Genomic DNA, 23899 nt, shown 5'->3' on the forward strand with positions numbered 1-23899 from the left:
AAACCAAAGGACAAGAATTTTAAGGAAATTGTTGATACCCAACAGGAGCACTTAAACCCAACACCGCTGCTGATAGCGGAACGATTCAAATTCTTCAAGAGGAATCAGCACAAGAATGAAATTAACGCTGATTACCTCACCGAATTAAGAAAGCTATCAAAGCACTGCCAATTCGGGGCAGGACTGGCAGATTATCTTCGAGACAAATTCATCTGCGGTCTCCTCAGTGAAGGAACACAGAAAAGGCTGCTTTCTGAGAAAGATTTGACACTGGACAAGGCTTTCAGTATGGCTGTATCATACGAAGCAGCCGCAAAAGGAGCTGCAGAGATACAGCAAAAGACACAGGACTTCGGCACCCATGAAATGACACAGAGTTTCGAGAGATGTTATCGCTACGGCAGATCCACCCATGACCAGAGGGACTGCTGGTTCAAGGACAAAGCATGCAGGCAATGCGGAAAGATTGGACACATTGCACGGGTATGCCGATCTGTACAAAAAAAATCCACGGACAGGAAAAAAAAAATCAATAAAGAAAAGTACAGAAAGGTACAAATGATGACGGACAGTAGCTCCGAAGACCAGAAGAGCGATAGCGACTCCGGGAACGAGACTAAGCTGTCTCAAATTACATAATGTAATTGCCAAAGAAGATTACCAGACCATTTGGGTTACCCTCACGATAGCAGGGTCCCCAGTTAAAATGGAGCTAGATACAGGATCAGCTCTGACCGTCATAAATCGACGGGATTACGAGCGGCTATTTCCGCATATACCTTTAAAAGACACATACGTTATCTTAAACATATACGGGGCAGAAAGTATACCCTAAAGGAAAAATAAGGGTGCCTGTTGTATACAACGGCAAGGAAATACAGAAGTTGTATTTATACGTTCTACAAGATGGTGGTCCACCGCTGTTGGGATGTGAATGGATCAGGAAGATACGTTTAGACTGGCACTCCATTCAGGCACTGACGGTGACCAGTAAGAGAAAAAAATGATGATGACGTCATACCTGAACGATTAAGAGACATCTTGGCCAACGCCAAGGAAGTGTTTCAAGAGAAACTAGGAACCTTGAAAGGCATCACCGCCTCAATAAAAGTGGAAGATGTGGCAATTCCCAAGTTTTTTAAGGCAAGGCCGGTGCCATACGCAATTCGCCCAGCAGTCGAGGCAGAGCTGGAGAATTTGGAAAAGGCAGGCGTATTATCCAAGATAGATTGGAGCGAGTGGGCAACACCCATCGTCCCGGTCATGAAGAAAACGTTGAATAATGATAAATCTGAAGAACAGAGAAAAATTCGCATCTGTGGAGACTTCAAGGTGACTGTAAACCCGGTCCTTCACACGGTACAGTATCCTCTTCCGAGGATAGAAGATATTTTCGCCTCACTATCCGGAGGGAAACGTTTCACCAAAATTGACTTGGCACAGGCATCTCTACAGATGGAGGTTGAAGAGGCCTCTAGAAAGTATCTCACGATAAACACACACAAAGGCCTGTACCAGTACAATTGACTGGTTTTCGGAGTAGCATCAGCTCCAGCTATCTGGCAAAGAGCTATGGAGCAAGTCCTCCAAGGGATTCCGGGGACTCAATGCTACCTAGACGACATACTTGTAACAGGAGAAAACGACAACGAGCACCTTGCCAACTTGGAGCAGGTGCTCACTAGGCTGAGAGAACGGGGCCTACGAGCAAATCGCCCCAAGTGCGAGTTTTTCCAGAAACAAATATCATATTGTGGCCACATAATTAATAAGGAAGGGTTGCATAAGTCACCTGAAAAAATTGAAGCGGTCATAAAAGCCCCAGCACCTGAAAATGTTTCACAATTAAGGTTCCTGGGATTGATAAGTTCGGTAAAAATTTATCATAGTAATTTATCAACTCTTCTGCACCCTCTTAATGAACTGCTACAAACAGGAGTAATTTGGAAATGGAGCGAAGACTGTAAACGTGCCTTCCATAAATGCAAAGACTTAATCACGTCCAAGGAAGTTTTGGCTCATTACAACCCATCACTGCCAATCAGACTGGCGTGCGATGCATCCCCTTACGGCGTAGGAGCGGTATTATCGCATAGATTCCCTGATGGCTTGGAACGGCCGATAGCTTTTGCGTCACACTCATTGAACTCAGCTGAGCGTAACTATGCCCAAATCGACAGGGAAGCACTCGGCCTGGTGTGGGGGGTGAAGAAATTCAACCATTACCTACACGGACAAAAATTTACCTTGTTGACTGACCATCAACCCCTCATCTCCATATTCAACCCTAAAAAGGGTGTTCCCATTATGACCGCGCAAAGGCTAAAGAGGTGATCCCTTTTTCTAGGGGCACACCAATACAACATAGAATACAAAGGATCAAAGCAGCATGGGAATGCTGACGGTTTATCGCGCCTACCGTTGCCAACGGTAGAAGAGGCACCTGCAGTAGACCCAGTAGAAATGTTCCACTCTACCATAGTCGAATGTCTACCAGTAACAAATTCTGCCATTGAAAGGGAAACGAGAAATGACCCGACTCTCTCTCGAGTCTACGATTTAACAGTGAAGGGATGGCCAGCACATGGCGAACCACTGTTGCCAGCATTCTCGCAAAGAAGAGAACAGCTGTCAGTGTGCCGAGGAACCTTGATGTGTGGATCCAGAGTGGTGATTCCACCCAAACTCCAGGATAAAGTGCTAAAGGAGCTTCACGAGGGGCATCTGGGTGGAGTGAAAATGAAGAACCTAGCCAGGGCGTTTGTATGGAGGCCAGGTAGCGATGGAGACATCGAAGAAATGACCAAGAGCTGTCTAGGATGCCAGAAGGTCCAAAACGCCCCACCACAAGCCCGTCTACATCCATGGGAGTGGCCCTCATCTCCATGGCAAAGGGTACATATCGACTTTGCTGGTCCATTTATGGACTCAATGTTCTTAATCGCGGTTGATGCACACTCCAAGTGGCCGGAGGTAATAAAGATGTCCTCCACCACCACGGAAAAAACCATCACAGTATTAAGGACCATATTTGCCAGGAATGGGCTGCCTGAACAGATCTGTTCTGATAATGGACCGCAATTTGTGTCCGAAGAATTCAGGAAGTTCTTAAAAAAAACAATGGGGTTAAGCACTACACATCCGCCCCATACCATCCCGCCACCAATGGATTGGCTGAAAGGTTTGTCCAGACCTTCAAGAAGGCCATCAAGGCCATGGGTAATGAAGACATAAAACTTCAGCATAAGGTAGATAACTTCTTTGTTTGCATATAGGAATGCAACACATATGGTTACAAACCAAACTCCCGCCATGATGTTCTTCAATAGAAGCCTAAGATGCCGGCTGGATTTGATCAAGCCAAACATCAGAAGGGATGTGGAGAACTGGCAATTTCAAGGCATGAATGAAAGGCCAACTAGAACCTTCCAGATAGGTCAACAACTTTTGGCCTGGGACTACCGTACCGAGAAATGGCAGCCTGGAACTATTTGCACACGATTAGGACCGCGGATGTATACCGTGGACATTGGAGAAAGCATAATAAGGCGCCATGCTGACCAGATCATAGTCATCCAAAAAGGGACAACCTACACCACAACTCTATACGCCTAATGATGAGGTAGAGATACCCATAGTATCTACCTCCGATCCGGTGATACTGGAACCAGATGAACCCGACACTGGCATTCAAGCCGAATCAGCCTTGCCAAAAGAACCTACTACACCACCGAGGCGTTATCCAGACCGAGTCAGGAAGCCTCCAGAGAGACTGACTTATAATTGATTAACTGCAGCAATGTGTAGATTATTGTTCTTGTAACATGTAATTAATGATTACTTAAAATATTATGTACTGGTTGGTTAAAAGGGGAGGAATTGTAGTGTATGTGCCTTTAAGAGCCCCCTGTGTACTGTAATGCCGGTAATGGCCACTCGGGCTATATAAGCCTGTATATTGTGTTGTATCAGTTAGTTCACCTCCAGACTTTGTTCAGTAAACACCTGTGAAACCAACTCCTGCCTTCAGTGTCTCTATTAACACACGGACACAACAACTTATCAGCTCAAGCCTGAAAGTCATCCAGGTCTTGTTGCATGCGAGCATGGACTGCTTCATTATCTGAAGAGTTGTGAATGGCGCTGCACACTGTACAGACCTCAGCGAACATCCCCATTTCTGACCTTCTGTTGGAGGGAAGGTCATTGATGAAGCAGCTGAAGATGGTTGGGCCTAGGACACTGCCCTGAGGAACTCCTGCAGTGATGTCCTGGGGCTGTGATGATTGACCTTCAATCACCGCAACTATCTTCCATTGTGCTAGGTATGACTCCAGCCAGTGGGGCGTTTTCCCCGATTCCCATTGACTTCAGTTTTTTACTAGGGCTCCTTGATGCTAGACTCGGTCAAATGCAGCTTTGATGTCAAGGGCAGTCACTCTCACCTCACCTCTGCAAATCAGCTCCTTTGTCCATATTTGGACCAAGGCTGTAATGAGGTCGGCAGCCGAGTGGTCTTGGCGGAACCCAAACCGCGCATCAGTGAGCAGGTTATTGGTGAGTAAGTGCCGCTTGATAGCACTGTCGACGACACCTTCCATCACTTTGCTGATGATTGAGAGTAGACTGATGGGGTGGTAATTGGCAGGGTTGGATTTGTCCTGCTTTTTGTGGACCGGACATACCTGGGCTAGTTCTGGAGCACAAGTCTTCAGCACGATAGCCGGGATGTTGTTGGGGCCCATAGTCTTTGCTGTATCTAGTGCGCTCAGCCATTTCTTGATATCATGTGGAGTGAATTGAATTGGCCGAAGACTGGCTTCTGTGATGGTGGCGACCTCTGGAGTAGGCCTATATGGATCATCCACTCGGCACTCCTGGCTGAAGATGGTTGCAAATGCTTCAGCCTTGTCTTTTGCACTCGTGCTGGGCTCCACCATCATTGAGGATGGGGATATTCATGGAGCCTCCTCCTCCTGTTAGTTGTTTAATGGTCCACCACCATTCACGACTGGATGTGGCAGGACTGCAGAGCATTGATCTGAACTGTTGATTGTGGGATTGCTTAGCGCTTTCTATAGCATTCTGCTTCTGCTTTTTAGCATGTATGTAGTCCTGTGTTGCAGCTTCCCCAGGTTGGCACCTCATTTTTAGGTACGCCTGGTGCTGCTCTCGGCATGCTCTTCTACACTCCTTATTGAACCAGGGTTGGTCCCCTGACTTGATGGTAATGGTAGAGTGAGGGATATGCTGGGCCATGAGGTTACAGATTGTGGTGGAATACAATGCTGCTGATGGCCCACAGTGCCTCATGGATACCCAGTTTTGAGCTGCTAGATCTGTTCTGAATCTATCCTATTTAGCACGGTGGTAGTGCCACACAACACGATGGAGGGTGTCCTCAGTGTGAAGACAGGACTTCATCTCCACAATGACTGTGCTGTGATCACTGCTACCAATGCTGTCATGGACAGATGCATCTGTGACAGGTAGATTGGTCGCAGCAGTTACGACCGCTCCAGAAGCCCGCTTGCTGTTTAGGAATGGTTGGCTTGATGATGGGGGCTAGTTTGTGGAGTAGTAGCCTCTCCAGCACTTTATAACAAGTGCAAAGTAAGGAGATCGGGCGGTAGCTGGAGTCTTCACAAGCATTCTTCCCCTGCTTCAGGAGCGCAATTATTTTAGTCTCCCTCCAAATAGGTGGAATTTTACCAGTTGCCAGTTTAAGATTATGGAAGAGTTTGATGGGGTAGAAATAGAGAAGATGCTTCCACTTGTGGGGGAGACCAGAGCTAGGGGTCATAAATATAAGATAGTCACCAAGAAATCCAATAGGGAATTCAGGAGAAACCTCTTTACCCAGAGAGTGGTGAGAATGTGGAACTTGCTACCAGAGGGAGTGGTTGAGGCGAATAGCAGAGATACATTTAAGGGGAAGCTGGGTAAACACATGAGGGAGGAAGCAATAGAAGGATATGCTGATAGGTTGAGATGAAGAGGGGTGGGAGGAGGCTCGTGTGGAGCATAAACACCGGCACGGAGCAGTTGGGCCGAAAGGCCTGTTTCTGTGCTGTAAACACTAATTCTATGTAAGGCAAGGGTTGCTGCAACGTGTCCAGAGCCACTTTCTGGATCATTGTTTTTGATTCAATAGGATTCAGTTCTAGGAATAAAGTGGCACAAATAAGTAATGTTAGGATAGAAAACATTTCGGAAACAGCAGCTGTAACAGTGTCGGCCGTGGCTCAGTGGGCAGCACTTTCGCTCTAGTCAGAAAATTGTGGGTTCAAGTCCCATTCCAGAGACTTGAGCACGTAATCCAGGCTGTTACTTCCAGCACAGTACCAAGAGAGTGCTGTACTTTTCAAGGTGCTGTCTTTCGGGTGAGATGTTAAACTGATGCCCCATCTGCCCACTCAATGGGCAAAGAAGATCCCACAACACTATTCGAAGAAGAACTGAGGAGTTCTTCCTGGCCGACAGTTATCCCTCGATCAACATCACAAACAGATGATCTGGTCATTATCGCATTGCTGTTTGTGGGAGCTTGCTGTGCGCAAATTGGCTGGTGCGTTTCCTACATTACAACAGTGACTACACTTCAAAAGTACTTCATTTTGTGTGAAGTGCTCTGGGACATCCTGAGGCGATGAAAGGCGCAATACACACACACACACACACACACACACACACACACACACACACACACACACACACACACACTAAACCATGATTTCAAAAATAAATCTGTGATAATACAAAAGAAAATCAAATAAAATATAGAGGGGAACCAAAAAAATGCTTAGAAAGGCTGAGAGTATGACAAAAACTATTGGGTAACAGGGGAATAAAGGATTTTATAAACAAATGAAAACTGAAATAGTTGAAGAAAGAACAAGGCTGATTGGAGATATAATAGGAAATCTTACAGGATGATGGAATGGCAGAGATGCTTTTGTAGGGGCTAGTTAATACTCACATAGAAAGACACTGGTTAATAAAGGAGAACCAGCATGGATTTATAAAAGGCAAGTCTTGTCTGACGGAAAGTGACAAAGTGTATCAATAAAGGAAGTGCAGCGGGTATTGTGCATGTGGATTTTTAAAAGGTGTTTGCTGAGGTGCTGTTTCAAAAGCTCTTTAATAAAATGAAGGTACTTGATATTAAAGGGAATGGGCCAGCATGGAGGAAAGTTGCTTAAAGAACATAAAGCAGAGAATGGTAGTTAATGGATATTTTTTGGATTGGAGGGATGGAAAAGGTGGTGATCTCCAAGGGTCAGTATTCGGACCATTGCTCTGGATATAAATAAATGATCTAAATGGAAAAGAGAGACAAAAACAAACTCAAAATCTGCAGACAGACAAAGATGGAGTGTGGTTTACTGTTTAAGGATGTAAGCAACTTCAAGTGGACGTCGGGTAGTAGATTGGGCAGATAGATGTGGGATTAAGTTTAGTGTGGAAAAATGTGAGGTGATCATTTTTGGGATGAATAAAGAGATGAAATACACTGGTATATTTCCAATGGATCTGTCAGTATCTGAAAATGGCAATCATTTTGAAAGAGTCTATGCCAGAATATTTTGCCTTTTTAGCTTTCTGAATGCAGGGGCTTGCTGCCCATTTCCAGCATTATTTGTTGTTTGAACATTTGTCACGCAATAATAGTGCACAAAAGTGTGATGCAGAAATTTGCAGTGCGACGCTTGGTGTGAAGTGTGCTGGACAGGAAGTAGATTCTATAATGTTCTGTATCATAAGATCAAGGGACTTGGAATAGGAACTTTTGTTTCTGTGTCTTTGTTTTTATTGCCAAGTTGTAGTTTGATTGAATTTCTCGTCAGACCTGTGGACCTGAATTGTCATTACCATGTGCAATTGTGTTTTACAGCTGATGTGGCTCAACAATTTCAGTACGCTGTGAGAGTTATTGGAAGCAATTTTGCACCCACTGTGGAAAGGGATGAATTTCTTGTGGCTGAAAAGATCAAGAAAGAAAGTAAGTTGGCTTTTTTAACCAGCTCTGTAATGTATGAAATTGCTACTGTTGGATATAATCGGGGGCGGGGGGGAGAACTTGAAAGGGCGAGGTTATCACCAAGTGAACTTCTTGGTTCCTAGTATATAATGTTTAATTTGGAAACAAAAAAGTAGATCCAGCAAATAGAACTATACCAGCCAGTACTTTAGCTGTGGTGAAGTATCAGAACGAAGCAGAAATATTTACATGGGGAGATTTTGAATAAACTTTGCTCAGTTATTTACGCCAGAAGAGATGAATTAGTAACGTACTGTAATATAAACAGAAAATGCTGGAAACACTCAGCAGGTCAGGCAGCAACTGTGGAGAGAGAAACAGAACTGATGAAAGGTCATCGACCTGAAACGTTTAACCTGTTTCTCTCTCCATAGATGCTACCTGACCCGCTGAGTATCTCCAGCATTTTCTGTTTATATTTCAGATTTCCAGCATCTGCAGTATTTTGCCTTCATATTAGTAACATACTATACTTGGTTTATAATATAATTATTTTCTTGAAATACATTTCAGAGTATTATTTCAGAGTAGTACTTTTCTCTGTTAGGCACTAAACTGAAAAACTGTATTGTGGTAGGGTATAGTTTATATGTGACTTGCCATATCTCCTATGTCAAATTCTGCAGCACCTTGTGTCTATCAGTGTAGGATGTGGCTTTACATGCTGCAATTTAGGACCCATCCAACCATCATCTTCACGACAATAAAATGATCCTTGTTTACTTCTATCCTTATAAAGATCACCATGAAAAATCTCCTTTTTAAAAAGTGCATGTGCCGTATTAGATCTCATCTTCCCTCCCTGCACTGAATGTAAGACTATCGCCTGGTGCAGTGAACATGGAATCAGCTAATCTTCATTTAGCAAGTAATTGCTTAAGAGCTGGGTACATTCCTTATTCCAAGGGGAGTAGAGGGGGCAGGTTCTTCATCAAGGTAGGAAGAAGAAAGCCTTAGACTAGACTCTGGATAGGAACCTAAATATAAGGGTGGGCTCATGAGGGTGAAAGGCCTTTTCTTATTCCTACCTTATGTCTGTATGGTATTTCAGTTAATCCCTTATGAAGCCTAGTGTTTCATTCTACACTGATGTTCCAGCTCACTTTAATGAAAGTAAGCTGTAGAGCAGAAGAACAAAAGTAGCTCAGGTTTCTGGTTTAATTGTTCTAGTGTGAGGAGATTCCAGGCAGAAACCAGACACCTCCCTGTTGTGGGTAAGAAACATTCGATTCAATGTTCACTGGAGCGTCCTTGCCTGTCTTCTGGTGGAGAAGCTGTCGCTCTTCTCAGTGTCTCAGCTGCAGGAGGTGTAAGACCCAGGGATGGACCTGTACATGGTTAGGAAACGGGTAGCATATAGAGGACAATAATTTAAGTCAAATCTTCAACCACAAGTTCAGTAGCTTGAATGGATTGTAATGGGAATGAAGTCTGGACTATAATTAAAGCATGCCGCACTGCTCCTGACCTTTCACTAAAACTTCATGAAACATACTTTTGAAATTAGTGAAACACTAGTAACCTTTGAAAATCCAAGTTTTTTGGCACTTGTGATGTGTAGAATTGAAGTTTTATAAACTTGTGGTTTACAGACTTTGAATATGAAATTTTCACCTTGCTAATGCGCTCTCTTGCAGTGGTCAGGCAGAGAAGGGAGGCAGATGCTGCTTTGTTTTCAGAGCTTCACCGTAAACTGCAGTCACAGGTAAGAATTAACCAAGAGTTGTTGCATGGAAGAAAACTAGTGAGATGCATTCCTCCACACCATCCCTGTACGTGAGTGCCCAGTCTCGGATGCCTGTGCTTCATACATGTTGCGTTCTGTAGGGAACTATCTGCAAATATGCGTCCTACCACTTCTACCAGTGTTTTACCTGGAATGGAAGTAAGACTAATGAGTCTGTAGTTGCCCGTGTCTGTTTTGTAATCCTTTTTGAATATGGGTTAACCTGTTTCCTATCTACTGGTACCTCTCTAGTGTCTAATGATTCCCTCACAAAGATTGCTAGCACCTCCCAAATCCCCTACTAGTCTCCCTCAGCACTCTGGGATAAATAGGGATAAGTACCATCTGACCTTGGGGATCTATCTGTTTTGAGCCCATTTTCCATGTCTAGCACTTCTACCTCGTTTATAATTAGGCTACTCTTTTGTGAACATGCTATACTCCAGTATGTTATATTACCGTTCCCTGGAGTTAGCCATATTTCTGATATTCTTACTACATTATAATTTACTTCTCTATTGCTATCTTAATATTCTTCACCAGTCTCTTTGTTGCCACTTGGTTTAGGTGCATGTATATCAGGGGATCGTTATCTTGCATCCCTCACCTATGCATTTTGCGGTGATCCTTGTACATGAGGCTTTTAAGGCCCTATCTTCTCTGGATATTGTTTGTCCCTTCATGGGCTATACCACTGCGCCCCTACCCATCCCTTTCAGGATTTCTTTTAACCATTCTTCAATATTTACTGCTGTAGTTCTAGGTGCAACACTCACCGCCCTGTAGGTATTTTCTGTATCACACTTGTGGCTTTTCACTTTCCTGAGTCCCCTACGACTTAGCATCATGGAATGATATACTGCAGAAAGAGGCCATTTGACAAATCGTGCCTCTGCCAACTATTTGAAAGAACTTTCCAATTAGTCTCACTCCCCAGCTTTTTCCCCATAGCCCCATTTTTCTTTTTCAAATATTCGTCCAATTCCCTTTTGAAAATTACTATTGAATCTGCTTCCACCACCCTTTCAGGCAGTGCATTCCAGATCATAACTCGTCGTGTAAAAATGTTTTCCTCATGTCGCCTCTGGTTCTTTTGCCAATTACCTTGCATCTGTGTCCTCTGGTTACTGACCCTTCTGCCACTAGAAACAGTTTCTTTTTTTACTCTATCAAAAACCTTCAAGATTTTGAACACCTCTATCAAATATCCCCTTAACCTTCTCTGCTCTAAGGCGAACAACCCCTGTTTGTCTAGTTTCTCCATGTAACTGAAGTCTTTCATCCCTGGTACCATTCTAACTAATCTCTGCACCCTCTCTAAGTTCTTGACATCCTAAAATGTGGTGCCCAGAATTGGAATACTCCAGCTGGGGCCTTGCCAGTGTTTGATAAAGGTTTAGCATAACTTCCTTGCTTTTGCACCTATGTCTCTATTTTTAAAGCCCAGGATCCCGCATGTATTTTTAACAGCTTTCTCAGCTTGTCCTGCCACCTTCAAAGATTTGTGTATGTACACCCCCAGATCTCTCTGTTCCTGCACCCCCTTTAAAATTATACCATTTAGTTATTACTGCTTTTCCTCATTCTTCCTACCAAAATGAATCACTTCACGGCATTAAATTTCACCTGCCATGTGTCTGGCCATTTCACCAGTCTGCCTACGTCCTCCTGAAGTCTGTTACTATCCTCCTCGCTGTTCACTACATTTCCGAGTTTCGTGTCATCTGCAGACTTTGAAATGATGCCATGTATACCCAAATCCAGGTCAATAATATATTATCAAAAAGAGCAGTGATCCTAATACCGACCCCTGTGAAACACCACTCTATACTTCCCTCCAGACTGAAAAGCCTCTGCTTTCTGTCCCTCAGCCAATTTCGTATCCATGCTGCCACTACCCCTTTAATCCCAGCAGGTGAGTTGTTGTCTTCTCTGGTTTTCTAGCTACCTTTTCTGTGACCTTATTTCTTTCTACATTGTTGAACATTGTCGGTTCCTAATTGTAATCTCTACACAGTTCCTGACCTTTCTTGCTACTTGTTGGGCCTTCAATAACCACAAAACTAGAAGTTATAGACTTAAACAAGTTGGCTTTTAATCACTAAGATCAGAGCTAACATCTCAACACGCCGACTGGTTCACAGGAATGAGTCATACAGATCCTGGAATCTTTATGTAAGAGAAGTCAGGGGCGGAGCCAAGACCTGGAACCTCCCAGGTTAGTCGGGAAAGAGGAAGTGAAAACTATACACAGTGGGGGAGGGTAATATACATGAGTGCAAAACGAATACAGGATCAAGACAAACAGATTTCATTACATTCACCCCTTCTATAGATTTAGTCCATCGGGGTGATGTTTCTTAAAAGTTGGTATAAGTGAGTCTGTCAGGAGTTTTGCAGTTCTCCGTGATCGGCGCAAAGCCGGTTGGGGTGCCTCTAGGGGAGTGGATTCTGGTTCCTCCGCTGTCCGGGCCTCCGCAGTGTCTTCCAGGTTATCTGCAGTGTCCTCCAGGTTAAAGTTGGGTATTGATACCTCTGGGCGTCCTGTCTCTTTGTAGTGTAGGTCTTCATCGGGTAGTCTCCCATCGTTCTCTCCGCTCCCCGAGGGAGCGAGGTCTTTTATGGAAACAGTGTCCTCTCGCCCGTCAGAGTATTCGATATAGGCGTACTGAGGGTTTGCATGGAGGAGCTGTACCTTTTCCACAAGGGGGTCCGTTTTATGGCCTCTCACGTGCTTCCGCAATAGTACTGTCCCCGGAGACGTCAGCCACGCGGGTAGAGATATGCCAGAGGTGGATTTCCGGGGGAAAACGAACATCTTTTCGTGAGGGGTAGCGTTAGTGGCAGTACATAACAGAGACCTTACGGAGTGGAGCACGTCTGGGAGGACTTCCTGCCAGCGGGAGGTCGGAAGGCCTTTTGACTTTAAGGCTAACGTGACAGCCTTCCAAACAGTAGCATTCTCCCTTTCCACCTGCCCATTACCCCGGGGGTTGTAGCTAGTGGTTCTGCTAGTGGCTATCCCCTTTGAGAGCAAGAACTGGCGCAGCTCGTCACTCATGAATGACGTCCCCCTATCGCTGTGTATGTAGTTCGGCATGCCAAACATGCAGAATAGATTACAGAGACACTTGATGACCGTGGCACTGGTCATGTCTGGGCAGGGAATGGCGAAGGGGAAGCGGGAATATTCATCAATGATATTGAGGAATTATACGTTACGGTCGGCAGAGGGAAGGGGTCCCTTGAAGTCCAGACTTAGGCGCTCGAATGGCCGTGTGGCTTTGATAAGGTGTGCACGGTCAGGCCTGTAGAAACGAGGCTTGCATTCCGCACAGATGCGGCAGGCTCTGGTCATTGCCCTGACCTCCTCGATGGAGTGGGGCAGATTGCAGGACTTTATAAAATGGTATAGTCGGGTGACCCCTGGGTGACAGAGGTCGTTCTGGAGACCCTGTAATTTGTCCGTATGAATGCTGGCACACATTCCCCGCGATAGGGCGTCTGGGGGTTCATTAAGGGCTCCCGGCCTGTACATAATATCATAGTCGAACGTGGATAGTTCGACCCTCCACCTGAGTATTTTGTCATTCTTGATTTTCCCCCTTTGTTATTAAACATGAAAGCCACCGACCGCTAGTCGGTGAGCAGGGTGAAACGTTTGCCGGCTAGGTAGTGTCTCCAGTGCCGCACTGCCTCCACTATAGCCTGTGCCTCCTTCTCGACAGAAGAGTGCCTGATTTCAGGTCCCTGAAGGGTTCGGGAGAAGGCGGCCACAGGTCTCCCAGCCTGATTGAGGGTCGCAGCTAAGGCAAAGTCTGATGCATCGCTTTCGACTTGAAAGGGAATGCATTCGTCCACTGCACACACTGCAGCCCTTTCAATGTCCTGTTTAATACTGGTGAAAGCCTCCCGAGCTTCAGCTGATAGTGGGAAGGACGTCGATTTAATGAGGGGTCGGGCCTTATCAGAGTAATTGGGCATAATACGAAAAAAATCCCAGGCACCTTTTTAAAGCTTTGGGATTGTGTGGCAGGGGCAGTTCCTTTAGGGGGCGTAATCGGTCAGGGTCCGGTCCAATTACCCCATCTTCCACCACACAGCCGAGGATACAGAGACGGGTTGTGTTGAAGACACATTTGTCTTCGTTGTAGGTTAGATTCAGCTTTAGGGTAGTTTTTAAAAATCTCGCAAGATTTAGATCGTGGTCTTGCTGGTTGTGCCCGCAGATAGCGACATTGTCCAGATAGGGGTAGGTAGCTTGTAGTTTATTCTCATCAACCATGCAGTCCATCTCACGTTGGTAGACCGAGACCCCATTTGTTACCCCGAAGGGCACTCTGAGAAAATGGTAGAGGCGCCCGTTCGCCTCGAAGGCGGTGTATGGGCGGTCCTCCGTTCTAATGGGGAGCTGGTGATACGTGGATTTGAGGTCGATAGTCGAGAAGACTCGGCATTGCGCAATCTGGTTGACCATTTCTGATATGCGGGGTAAAGGGTAGGCGTCCAGCTGTAGTCAATTACCATCCGTTTCTTTTCGCTATTTTTAACTATGACTACTTGGGCACACCACGGGCTGGTACTGCATTCAATAATGCCTTCCCGCAGGAGTCTGTCCACTTCCGCCTTGATAAAGTGTCTGTCTTCCAGACTGTACCGTCTACTTTTGGTCGCTATGGGCCTACAGTTCGGAGCGAGATTAGCGAATAAAGAGGGCGGGCTGATTTTTAAGGTTGATAGGCCACAGACTGTGAGTGGCGGCTGGGACCCGCCATATGCTAGCGTGACACTTTCGTGGTGGCACTGGAAGTCCAGGCCCAAGATTACATTAACACAGAGTTCTGGCATCACGAGGAGTTTAAAATCCTTGTAGTCCGTGCCTTTTACAGTCAGTGTTACCACACAGTAGCCCAAAATGTCCGAAGTGTGGGGCTTAGCAGCCATAGCAATTCTGCTCCGTGTAGGGGTTACCGTTAATGAGTGCCGCCGTACCAGGCTAGGGTGGATAAAACTCTCGGTACTCCCACAGTCAATTAAACATTTCGTTAAATTCCCGTTTACCTGTATGTCCATCATGGATTTTGTCAACGGGTGTGGCCTGGATTGATCCACCGTGATCGAAGCCACTGTTGGGCCCTGGGCGGCTGTTGAGTCGGGAAAAGATGGCGGATCCCAAGAGGCGGCACGCACGAGGCGGTGACAGAGTTGGAAATCGGATTCCCCCTGCAGACTTTGCTAAAATGCCCCTTTTTCTTACATTTGAAGCATGTAGCGTCCTTCGCTGGGCATCGTTGTCTGGGGTGCTTGGCCTGGCCGCAGAAGTAGCATTTCGGGCCTCGAGACATTGCCGCTGTAGTAGGACTCCTGGGTGAACTTGTGTGTGGGGACTCCGGCGGCGTAGAGCTGGTCTGAGACCTGGATGGGGAAGATGGCTGATTCCAAGATGGCGGCCCCCTCGGCGCGCACGAGGCGGTGAGGGCCGCATGGCCGGAAGAATAGGAGTCAGAGTTTTTCTGGGCCACGTCCAGCGATCGCGCAGTGGCCACTGCCTTTTTTAAGTCCAGGACCACCTCCTCCAGCAGTCTCTGCCGGATATAATTCGATTTGAGGCCTGTGATGAAGGAATCGCGGACCAATTCGTCAGAGTACGCGTTGGCCGTCATGGCCTTGCAGTTACAGTCCCGGACCAAGTCCTTTAGGCCCTGTAAGAAATCGTCCATTGATTCCTCTGGTCGCTGCCTGCGTGTAGCCAGCAGATGTCTGGCGTACACTTCGTTTACCGGCCTCTGGTATTGGGCCTTCAGGATAGTGATGGCCTCCGTGTAAGAGGTGGCGTCCCGGATGAACGAATAAATCCGATGACTTACGCGAGTAGTCAGTAGACTCAGTTTATCTACCTCGCTAGCGGATGAGGCCCCCGCGAAGAGTTCGAAGCATTTGAGCCAGTGTCCAAATTGATTTGATGCTTCAGCAGAATGTGGATCCAAGTCCAGATGCTCTGGTTTTAGGAGTCGATCCATCCTAGTATTCTTTAGTGATTAAAATTGATGGGCCTTCAATAACCACAAAACTAGAAGTTATAGACTTAAACAAGTTGGCTTTTAATCACTAAGATCAGAGCTAACATCTCAACACGCCGACTGGTTCGCAGGAATGAGTCATACAGATCCTGGGATCTTTATGTAAGAGAAGTCAGGGGCGAAGCCAAGAGCCAAGATCTGGAACCTCCCAGGTTAGTCGGGAAAGAGGAAGTGAAACTATACATAGTGGGGGAGGGTAATATACATGAGTGCAAAACGAATACAGGATCAAGACAAACAGATTGCATTACACTACTTTTATCCACCTTTATCCACCTGTTGGCTTAATTTCCTTGATTCTCTCCACACTTTTCAATATTTCATGGTAATCAGATCCTGGGTTTACCAGTTTCCAGCTCTGATCCCTGCTGATGCGCTCTCAACATCGAATGTAGCTCAGCCTTTTCACTGACCCATGATGACTCACTTACCAAGGCTAGTACTATCCACTTGTCCTCTATAATCCCCTCACTTTTGTCTGCACTTGTAAGTTTCTGTACCTTCCTCCCGAAAGCCATGAGTCTTTCCTTGAGCTGAAAGGTCAAAAGACAATTCTCGCATCTTTATCCATTTCTCATTCATAAACATCCTGCAGCAAACGTACCCCATCGTCTCCATTCTTGTCATACTTCACTTATTGCCCCTTTTGATTTAGTGCACCCCAGGTGTTTCTGTTCCTGCACCCCCTTTAAAATTGTACCATTTAGTTTATATTGCCTCTCCTCATTCTTCCTACCAAAATGTATCACTTCACACTTCTCAGCATTAAATTTCATCTGCCATGTGCCTGCCCATTTTACCAGTCTGTCCTTGTCCTCCTGTAGTCTGTTACTATCCTCCCCACTGTTTACTACATTTCCAAGTTTCGTATCATCTGCAAGCCTTAAAAAAATTCTTAAAGGGCTTGACAGGATGGATGATGGGAGGTTGTTCCCCCTGGCTGCGGAGTCTAGAACCAGGGGTTACAGTTTCAGAATGAGGGATCGGCCATTTAGGTTTGCAACACAAAAATTAGGCCATTCAGCCCATCGTGTCTGTGTGGTTCTTTGCTGAAGCAATTCAAAACGAATCCCACTGCCCTGCTTTCTTCCCCGTCACCCTATATATATTCCTCAGCTTCTAATTTTTATCCAGTTGTCCCTAAAATGATGCAATGGTCTCTGCCTCAACCACTCTCTGGTGACACGTTCCAAGCTCCAACAACCCTCTTGGTAAAGAGATTTCTCCTAACCTCTTTCTCCACTTAATGATTTTAAATTGATGATCCACTCGTCACTGACTCACCAACCAGAGGGAACAGTCTTTCTGTATTCAAACTATCAAAACCCTTCCTAATTTAAAAAAACTCCTCTTGGCCTTCTCTGCTGCAGAGAAATAGTTACAATATCTCAAGTCGCTCCTCGTATAGTTTCTCATCCCTGGCATCATCCTGGTGAATCTACGCTGTACATTCTCAATGGCTTTAATGTGCTTTCTATAATGGGGACCAGAGCTGCACACTGTGTCTAACTGTGGCATTACCAATTTTTGTCTAAAATTATCACTTCTTTACTCTTGTACTTTGTGCTCCTATTTATAAAAAGCAAATGCTATTGGCCTTTTTATAGCTTTATCTACCTGCGCTCGCACTTTCAGGGAATTATGTATTTAAATCTCTAGGTCTTCCTGTTGATCCACACCCTTCAACACCTTTTCATTGAGTGTATACTCTCATTTGTTGTTTTTCCTCCCAGAGCACATTACCTCTCACTGATCCACATTAAATTGTACCTGCCATCTGTTAGCCCATTCTACTAACCTGTTGATGTTATCTTGAACTCTCTTACACTCTTTCTCGCTGCAAAATTCCCTGCTTTTGTGTTGTCAGTGATTTTGATATTGTGCTCCATATGCCCACATCCATATATACTGTTATGATCAGACTCGCCTTTCAATCCGTACCTCGTATTTTTGGGTAGTAATACAAAATAAAGAACACACCATGCTCGTCCACATCAGTGGGTTGTCCTACTGGACTTACCTAGATGGCTTTTCACTCTCCTCCACCATTTCTAATCTTTATGCCTCAGTGAAGACGCTCAGCTTTCCCTTTTAACAAACCTGATTGCCCTTGCAGCTTTCCTTTTTGGGAAAAACCTGTGTCCCTCTTTACCTCCCTTTGTTCACAGACAGGCAAGGGTCAGAGAGCTTTCCCAACACAATGGGCATAAAGAGCCTTGTCATTGCCTAACCAAGCGAATAAATTGCTTATCGTTTAGTCTCCATAGGGAAACAACTTCCATTTAGCATATTAACCATCTTTTATCTCTGCCTTTTTATAAAATTTGTGAAAATACACTTTTCTTTTTAAAAAAAAAAAAAATTAAAAGTAACTCTCTCTCTCAAATCCTTCCTATGGAAAAATGATCAAAAGCTCCTGAAATGCAGCAAGTGGGAAGAACTTGTGCAGTGATGTGCTGTGAATTCTCTTGGTCCAGTCTTGCTATGGCATTCATATTATGCAATGCCTCCAGTTTGTTCAGTTTAAATTGCAGCTATTTTGGGTCTCATGACCCATTTGTGCTCAGCTTACTAGGGAACTCCCATTGGCGTCCGGGTAGAGTCGCTCTTTGGAAATTGTGCTCTTAGGTTTTCATCGCCTACAATGCAAATAATGTAAAATTAAGGAAATCTGTAATAAAACAGAAGGAAACCAAAAAGCTAATGGTGCAATTTTCTGTCGGAATCTGAAAAGTAGAAAAAAGCTGTTGAGGCTGGGGGTCGATTGAAAATTCCAAAACTGAGATTGGTAGATTTTTGAGGCAAAGGTATTAAGTGATACGAAACCAAGGCGGATAGATTTCCTACGTTAAAGGCACTATATAAATGCAAGTTGTTGTAGATGGAGTTAAGATACAGATCAGCCATGATTTATTTAATGGTGGAACAGGCTCGAGGGGCTAAATGGCCCTCTCGTGTCCCTATGTAACAAGCTCGAGGGGCTGAATGGTCGTCTCCTGTTCCGAAATAACACAATATAGGAAGTTGAGATCTCTTCACATTCTGACAGCTATTGTGTGCTTGCAGTGTTTTTTTGGGCCTTTTTCATTCTTCACACATTACAGTATTTTATTCACCGTTTGAGCCTCTTAGATTGTGTGATCTTGCATGGAAAATTACGCCATGATTAACTTTTGTGTCCAGGTGGTATGATTTTTAGAAGTCCCTTGTGGCATTAAGTGAATGGGAGAGTTAGTTCAAGCACCAGAAATCATCGTTTATTGATGTTCAAACAGAGCTTCCGCCCTGCGACCTCAACTTCCATGAAGTGCTGTTGGCATCTTGGCCTTTTTTAGGTGACTGAATTGTGACAATGCCGCGTTATCAATGTTTGGAGAATTATCACAGATTGGCTGGAACTTAACTGCGCTATGCAAACAGCTACTTCTGTTTAAACATTTGGCTGCATTTACTCCCTGTTGCAGGTCTCTTCTGTTTTGTAACATATTAGTTTCACAACTATCGTTGAAATATTATTTGATTTAATGGATGTATTCTCTTCTGCATATATAGGGTATAATAAAGAACAGATGGGCTGTACTCTACCTCCTGCTAAGCCTCAGTGAGGATCCACGTAAACCACCGAGCAAGGTATCAGTGAAATTGTCCTCTGATCATTTGTATCAGCAATAATCTGTCGGGGAACTATTAACAACCAGTTCAAACACCATTCATATCTCAAGAAATGGCTGGATTTAGATACTGGTACCTGGCTATAAAATTTATTATTCTAGTGTTAGAAAAAGTGTGTCTGAATTCATTGATTGTGATATCTGATGGTTACAAAGTATTTACAGCACAGAAACAGGCCATTCAGCCCAACTGGTCCATGCCAGTCTTGATGCTCCACATGAGCCTCCTCCCACCCTACTTCATCTCACCCCATCAAAATATCCTTCTATTCCTTTCTCCTTCGTGTACTTATCTAGCTTCCCCTTAAATGCATCTATGGTATTTGTCTCACCCACTCGGTGTGGCAGCGAGTTCCACGTTCTCACCACTCTCTGGGTAAAGAAGTTTCTTCTGAATTCTGTATTGGATATATTAGTGACTATCTTATATTTATGGTCTCTAGTTCTGGTCTCGTCCACAAGTGGAAGCATCATCTCTACGTCTACCCTAACAAACCTTTTCATAATCTTAAGACCTCTATCAGGTCACCCCTCAGTCTTTTTTCTAGAGAAAAGAGTTCCAACCTGTTCATTCTATCCTGATATGTATAACCTTTAAGTTAAGGTATCATTCTAGTAAATCTTTTTTGCACCTTCTCCAGTGCCTCTATATCCTTTTTATAAGATGGAGACCAGAACTGTTCACAGTACTCAAGTGTAGTCCAACCAAGGTTCTATACAAGTTTAACGTAACTTCTCTGCTTTTCAATTCTACCCCTCTAGAACTGAACCACAGTGCTTTGTTTGCTTTTTAATGGCCTTATGTTCCTCTACCCTATTTAGACACTTATTTTCCAAGGAATATGTGGTCTCCTTATTCTTCCTACCAAAATGTACTACCTCACACTTCTCTATATTGAAGTTCATTTGCCAATTGCATGCCTATTCTGCAATTTTATTAATGACTTCCTGTATTTTGTCACAGTCCTCTGTATTAACTACACTCCCCCAATTTGGTGTCATCCGCAAATTTTGAAATTGTACTTCCGATTCCCAAGTCCAAATCGTTTATGTAAACATGGAAGAACAGTGGTCCCAGCACCGATCCTTGTGGAACACCACTTCCCACCTTTTGCCATCATCCATAAAGAAGTTTAACTTCTTTACCCAGAGAGCGGTGAGAATGTGGAACTCGCTACCACAGGGAGTGGTTGAGGCGAATAGTATAGATACATTCAAGGGGAAGCTAGAAAGGAATAGAAGGATATGGTGGTGGGGTGAGATGAAGTAAGGTGGGAGGAGGCTCTTGTGGAGCATAGACCTGTTGGGCTACTCAATTCCATTAAAAGCAGGGAAAGTGAAGCGCCTTGCTCTGGCACTCAGCCATACTTACTTATATCTCAATACGTCACATTCAGTCTCCATGTATAAATATGTAAGCATTATTTGGGAATTTTGGAACTGCATCACACATCCACTAGATACGATAGCCAATTAGGAAAAAAAACTTTTAATTTGAGGTTTTTACATCCTTCAACTGAATTTAAAGAAAAGCAAAGTGTTATATTACACACATGGATTAAGATTTAAAACACCCCATTGTCTCCAGGTGTGGGTTTGCAGTTGTTTGTGTATGTTCAGGACTAGCCCTTACCACTGAAGAATTCGAGAACACTTTTTGTGCTGGAATCAAAAGTATCAGCATGACCAGGAAAGGGAAGCAGCTTTAGTGGAATAGAGTTCTGTGGTTTGATCAAAATGACTTGTAGGTAGCTCCAAGTATTGAAGTTCGAGAGCAGAACTGCGAACAGATGTTTCCTCTGCTGCTGGTCATGCCAAATTCAAACAATGGTTCTGTCTGCTGAGAGAGGCAGAGGAGGAGGCGATCACAACATTCAGGATACCAGTGTAGTACTGTACCTGTGACAGGTGCAGGTCACTTGAGAAAGTGAAAGGTCAGTGCTGGAGAGTTCAGGAAAAGGGGTCTGGGCTTGGAGCAGAGATCCCCACACATTGAATCTGAGCTTTGGGCTTCAATATTTAGAGACAGCCCAGTATATTCGCGTTCTGTTTCAGGACTGTCTGTGCACTTGTGTGCAGTGTCTCTACTAACTCCTGGTTTGGTGTTCTGTTCTAAAACCGCTGGTTAGAAGCAACCTGGGATCAGACATTTGGTGTTGAACTGATGTGATGATCTGAATGGCACTGGTGGACTACACAGCAGCTCCCAGTCATCATGCCATTGCTGTCAAACTTCAGTTCATATCTGGGACTTGTAAGTAAAGTTCCTGTTCCTAAGCTGACTGTACAACATGCGTTATAACCTTAAGATTATACACACGTTCACTGCAGCAAGTTTTAAGTAGTGGACGCTGGAAACTCTAGTCCATTGAATTTTAAATTTGCATTTTTTTATGTAGTTTTTTTTTCTTACTAGTTTTTGCTGATAAGGTTTTTAATTTTATACTATTGCTTCCTTGTCTAAAGCTCACTTATTCTGCTTTTCCAGGTTGCCAATTATGCAGCATTATTTGCTCAAGCGTTGCCAAGAGATGCTCATTCTACCCCTTACTACTACTCAAGGCCCCAGAGTCTGCCACTGACTTACCCTGATAGGGTTCCCTCGTCTCAGAGTGCTGGCAGCATGGGAAGCAGTGGGGTTGGTAGCCTTGGTGTGTACGGCTTAAATGGACCAATGCCAACCCCTCAGTCTTTATTACCTGGGTAAGTAGTCTTGTAACTTAAAGTAAAATATGAATGTACAATTCGCCAGGATAATTGTGGAATAATTTCTGTGTAGTCAGTGTGACCTGAGTTTGCATCATTCTGGTACAGAGAGAACTATCTGACCTGCTGCCGTCTGGACTTTCCTCCAGTGCTCCCTTGCTGGGAGTCGGGTGTTGATTGCTGACCCAGAATGGCAAGTTTTGAACCTGTGAATTGTCTGAATGTTTCTCTTCTCCAGATTTATTGTGGGAGATGATGACATCAATCTGGAGAAGTTGCATATCATATGATTATGTTTGTCACCAAAAGGCCATTTGACTCGCTAGAATGTGGTCTCACAAAGGTGGGGGGATACATCACAAGGCCGTGTGTGGCTCATCCTGTACCCAAATGTTACTGGAGGCTATGAGAAGGGAACAAGTGGCAATAAGTAAGGCAAGCTATGATGGGCAGTACTTTGACAAACGGTATTAATAGCTGCAACTATTCACTCGTTGGAAGTGAGCTCAGTCCTGAATGCCATTCTAAAAGAATCCTCCAAATGTGCTTGTGTTTTGGGGGCACTGTGAAAGTGAATTTGTGGTGTGCAGAGGGAGCAGAGTACTTGGTTCTGATGGTGCCTCCTGATAAGTCTACTGAAATGAAATCTGTTTGTCTTGAACCTGTATTCGTTTTGCACTCATGTATATTACCCTCCCCCACTGTGTATAGTTTCACTTCCTCTTTCCCGACTAACCTGGGAGGTTCCAGGTCTTGGCTCTTGGCTTCGCCCCTGACTTCTCTTACATAAAGATCCCAGGATCTGTATGACTCATTCCTGCGAACCAGTCGGCGTGTTGAGATGTTAGCTCTGATCTTAGTGATTAAAAGCCAACTTGTTTAAGTCTATAACTTCTAGTTTTGTGGTTATTGAAGGCCCATCAATTTTAATCACTAAAGAATACTAGGATGGATCGACTCCTAAAACCAGAGCATCTGGACTTGGATCCACATTCTGCTGAAGCATCAAATCAATTTGGACACTGGCTCAAATGCTTCGAACTCTTCGCGGGGGGCCTCATCCGCTAGCGAGGTAGATAAACTGAGTCTACTGACTGCTCGCGTAAGTCATCGGATTTATTCGTTCATCCGGGACGCCACCTCTTACACGGAGGCCATCACTATCCTGAAGACCCAATACCAGAGGCCGGTAAACGAAGTGTACACCAGACATCTGCTGGCTACACGCAGGCAGCGACCAGAGGAATCAATGGACGATTTCTTACAGGGCCTAAAGGACCTGGTCCGGGACTGTAACTGCTGACGAATTGGTCCGCGATTCCTTCATCACGGGCCTCAAATTGAATTATATCTGGCAGAGACTGCCGGAGAAGGAGGTCCTGGACTTAAAAAAGGCAGTGGCCACTGCGCGATCGCTGTACGTGGCCCAGAAAAACTCTTGACTCGTATTCTTCCGGCCATGCGGCCCTCACCGCCTCGTGCGCGCCGAGGGGCCGCCATCTTGGAATCAGCCATCTTCCCCATCCAGGTCTCAGACCAGCTCTACGCCGCCGGAGTCCCCACACGGAAGTTCACCCAGGAGTCCTACTACAGCGGCAATGTCTCGAGGCCCGAAATGCTACTTCTGCGGCCAGGCCAAGCACCCCAGACAACGATGCCCAGCGAAGGACGCTAC

General features: G+C 44.8%; 1 protein-coding gene across 2 annotated transcripts in view; it reads left to right on the top strand.

Moving 5' to 3' along the window:
- The window catches only part of tubgcp3 (tubulin gamma complex component 3), an 86340-nt gene that overhangs the window by 3777 nt on the left and 58664 nt on the right, over window positions 1-23899 (top strand). For both annotated transcript variants that reach the window (XM_085998332.1, XM_085998331.1), the window contains exons 2-5: window positions 7895-8002; window positions 9679-9746; window positions 19400-19477; window positions 22007-22221. In XM_085998332.1, the coding sequence (XP_085854458.1) occupies window positions 7895-8002; window positions 9679-9746; window positions 19400-19477; window positions 22007-22221 (469 nt within the window). The remainder of the gene's footprint in view (window positions 1-7894; window positions 8003-9678; window positions 9747-19399; window positions 19478-22006; window positions 22222-23899) is intronic.

The sequence above is a fragment of the Somniosus microcephalus genome, chromosome 10 (genome assembly GCF_052327205.1).
Source record: "Somniosus microcephalus isolate GS21.2 chromosome 10, FLI_Smic_1.0, whole genome shotgun sequence".
Classification (NCBI taxonomy): domain Eukaryota; kingdom Metazoa; phylum Chordata; class Chondrichthyes; order Squaliformes; family Somniosidae; genus Somniosus; species Somniosus microcephalus.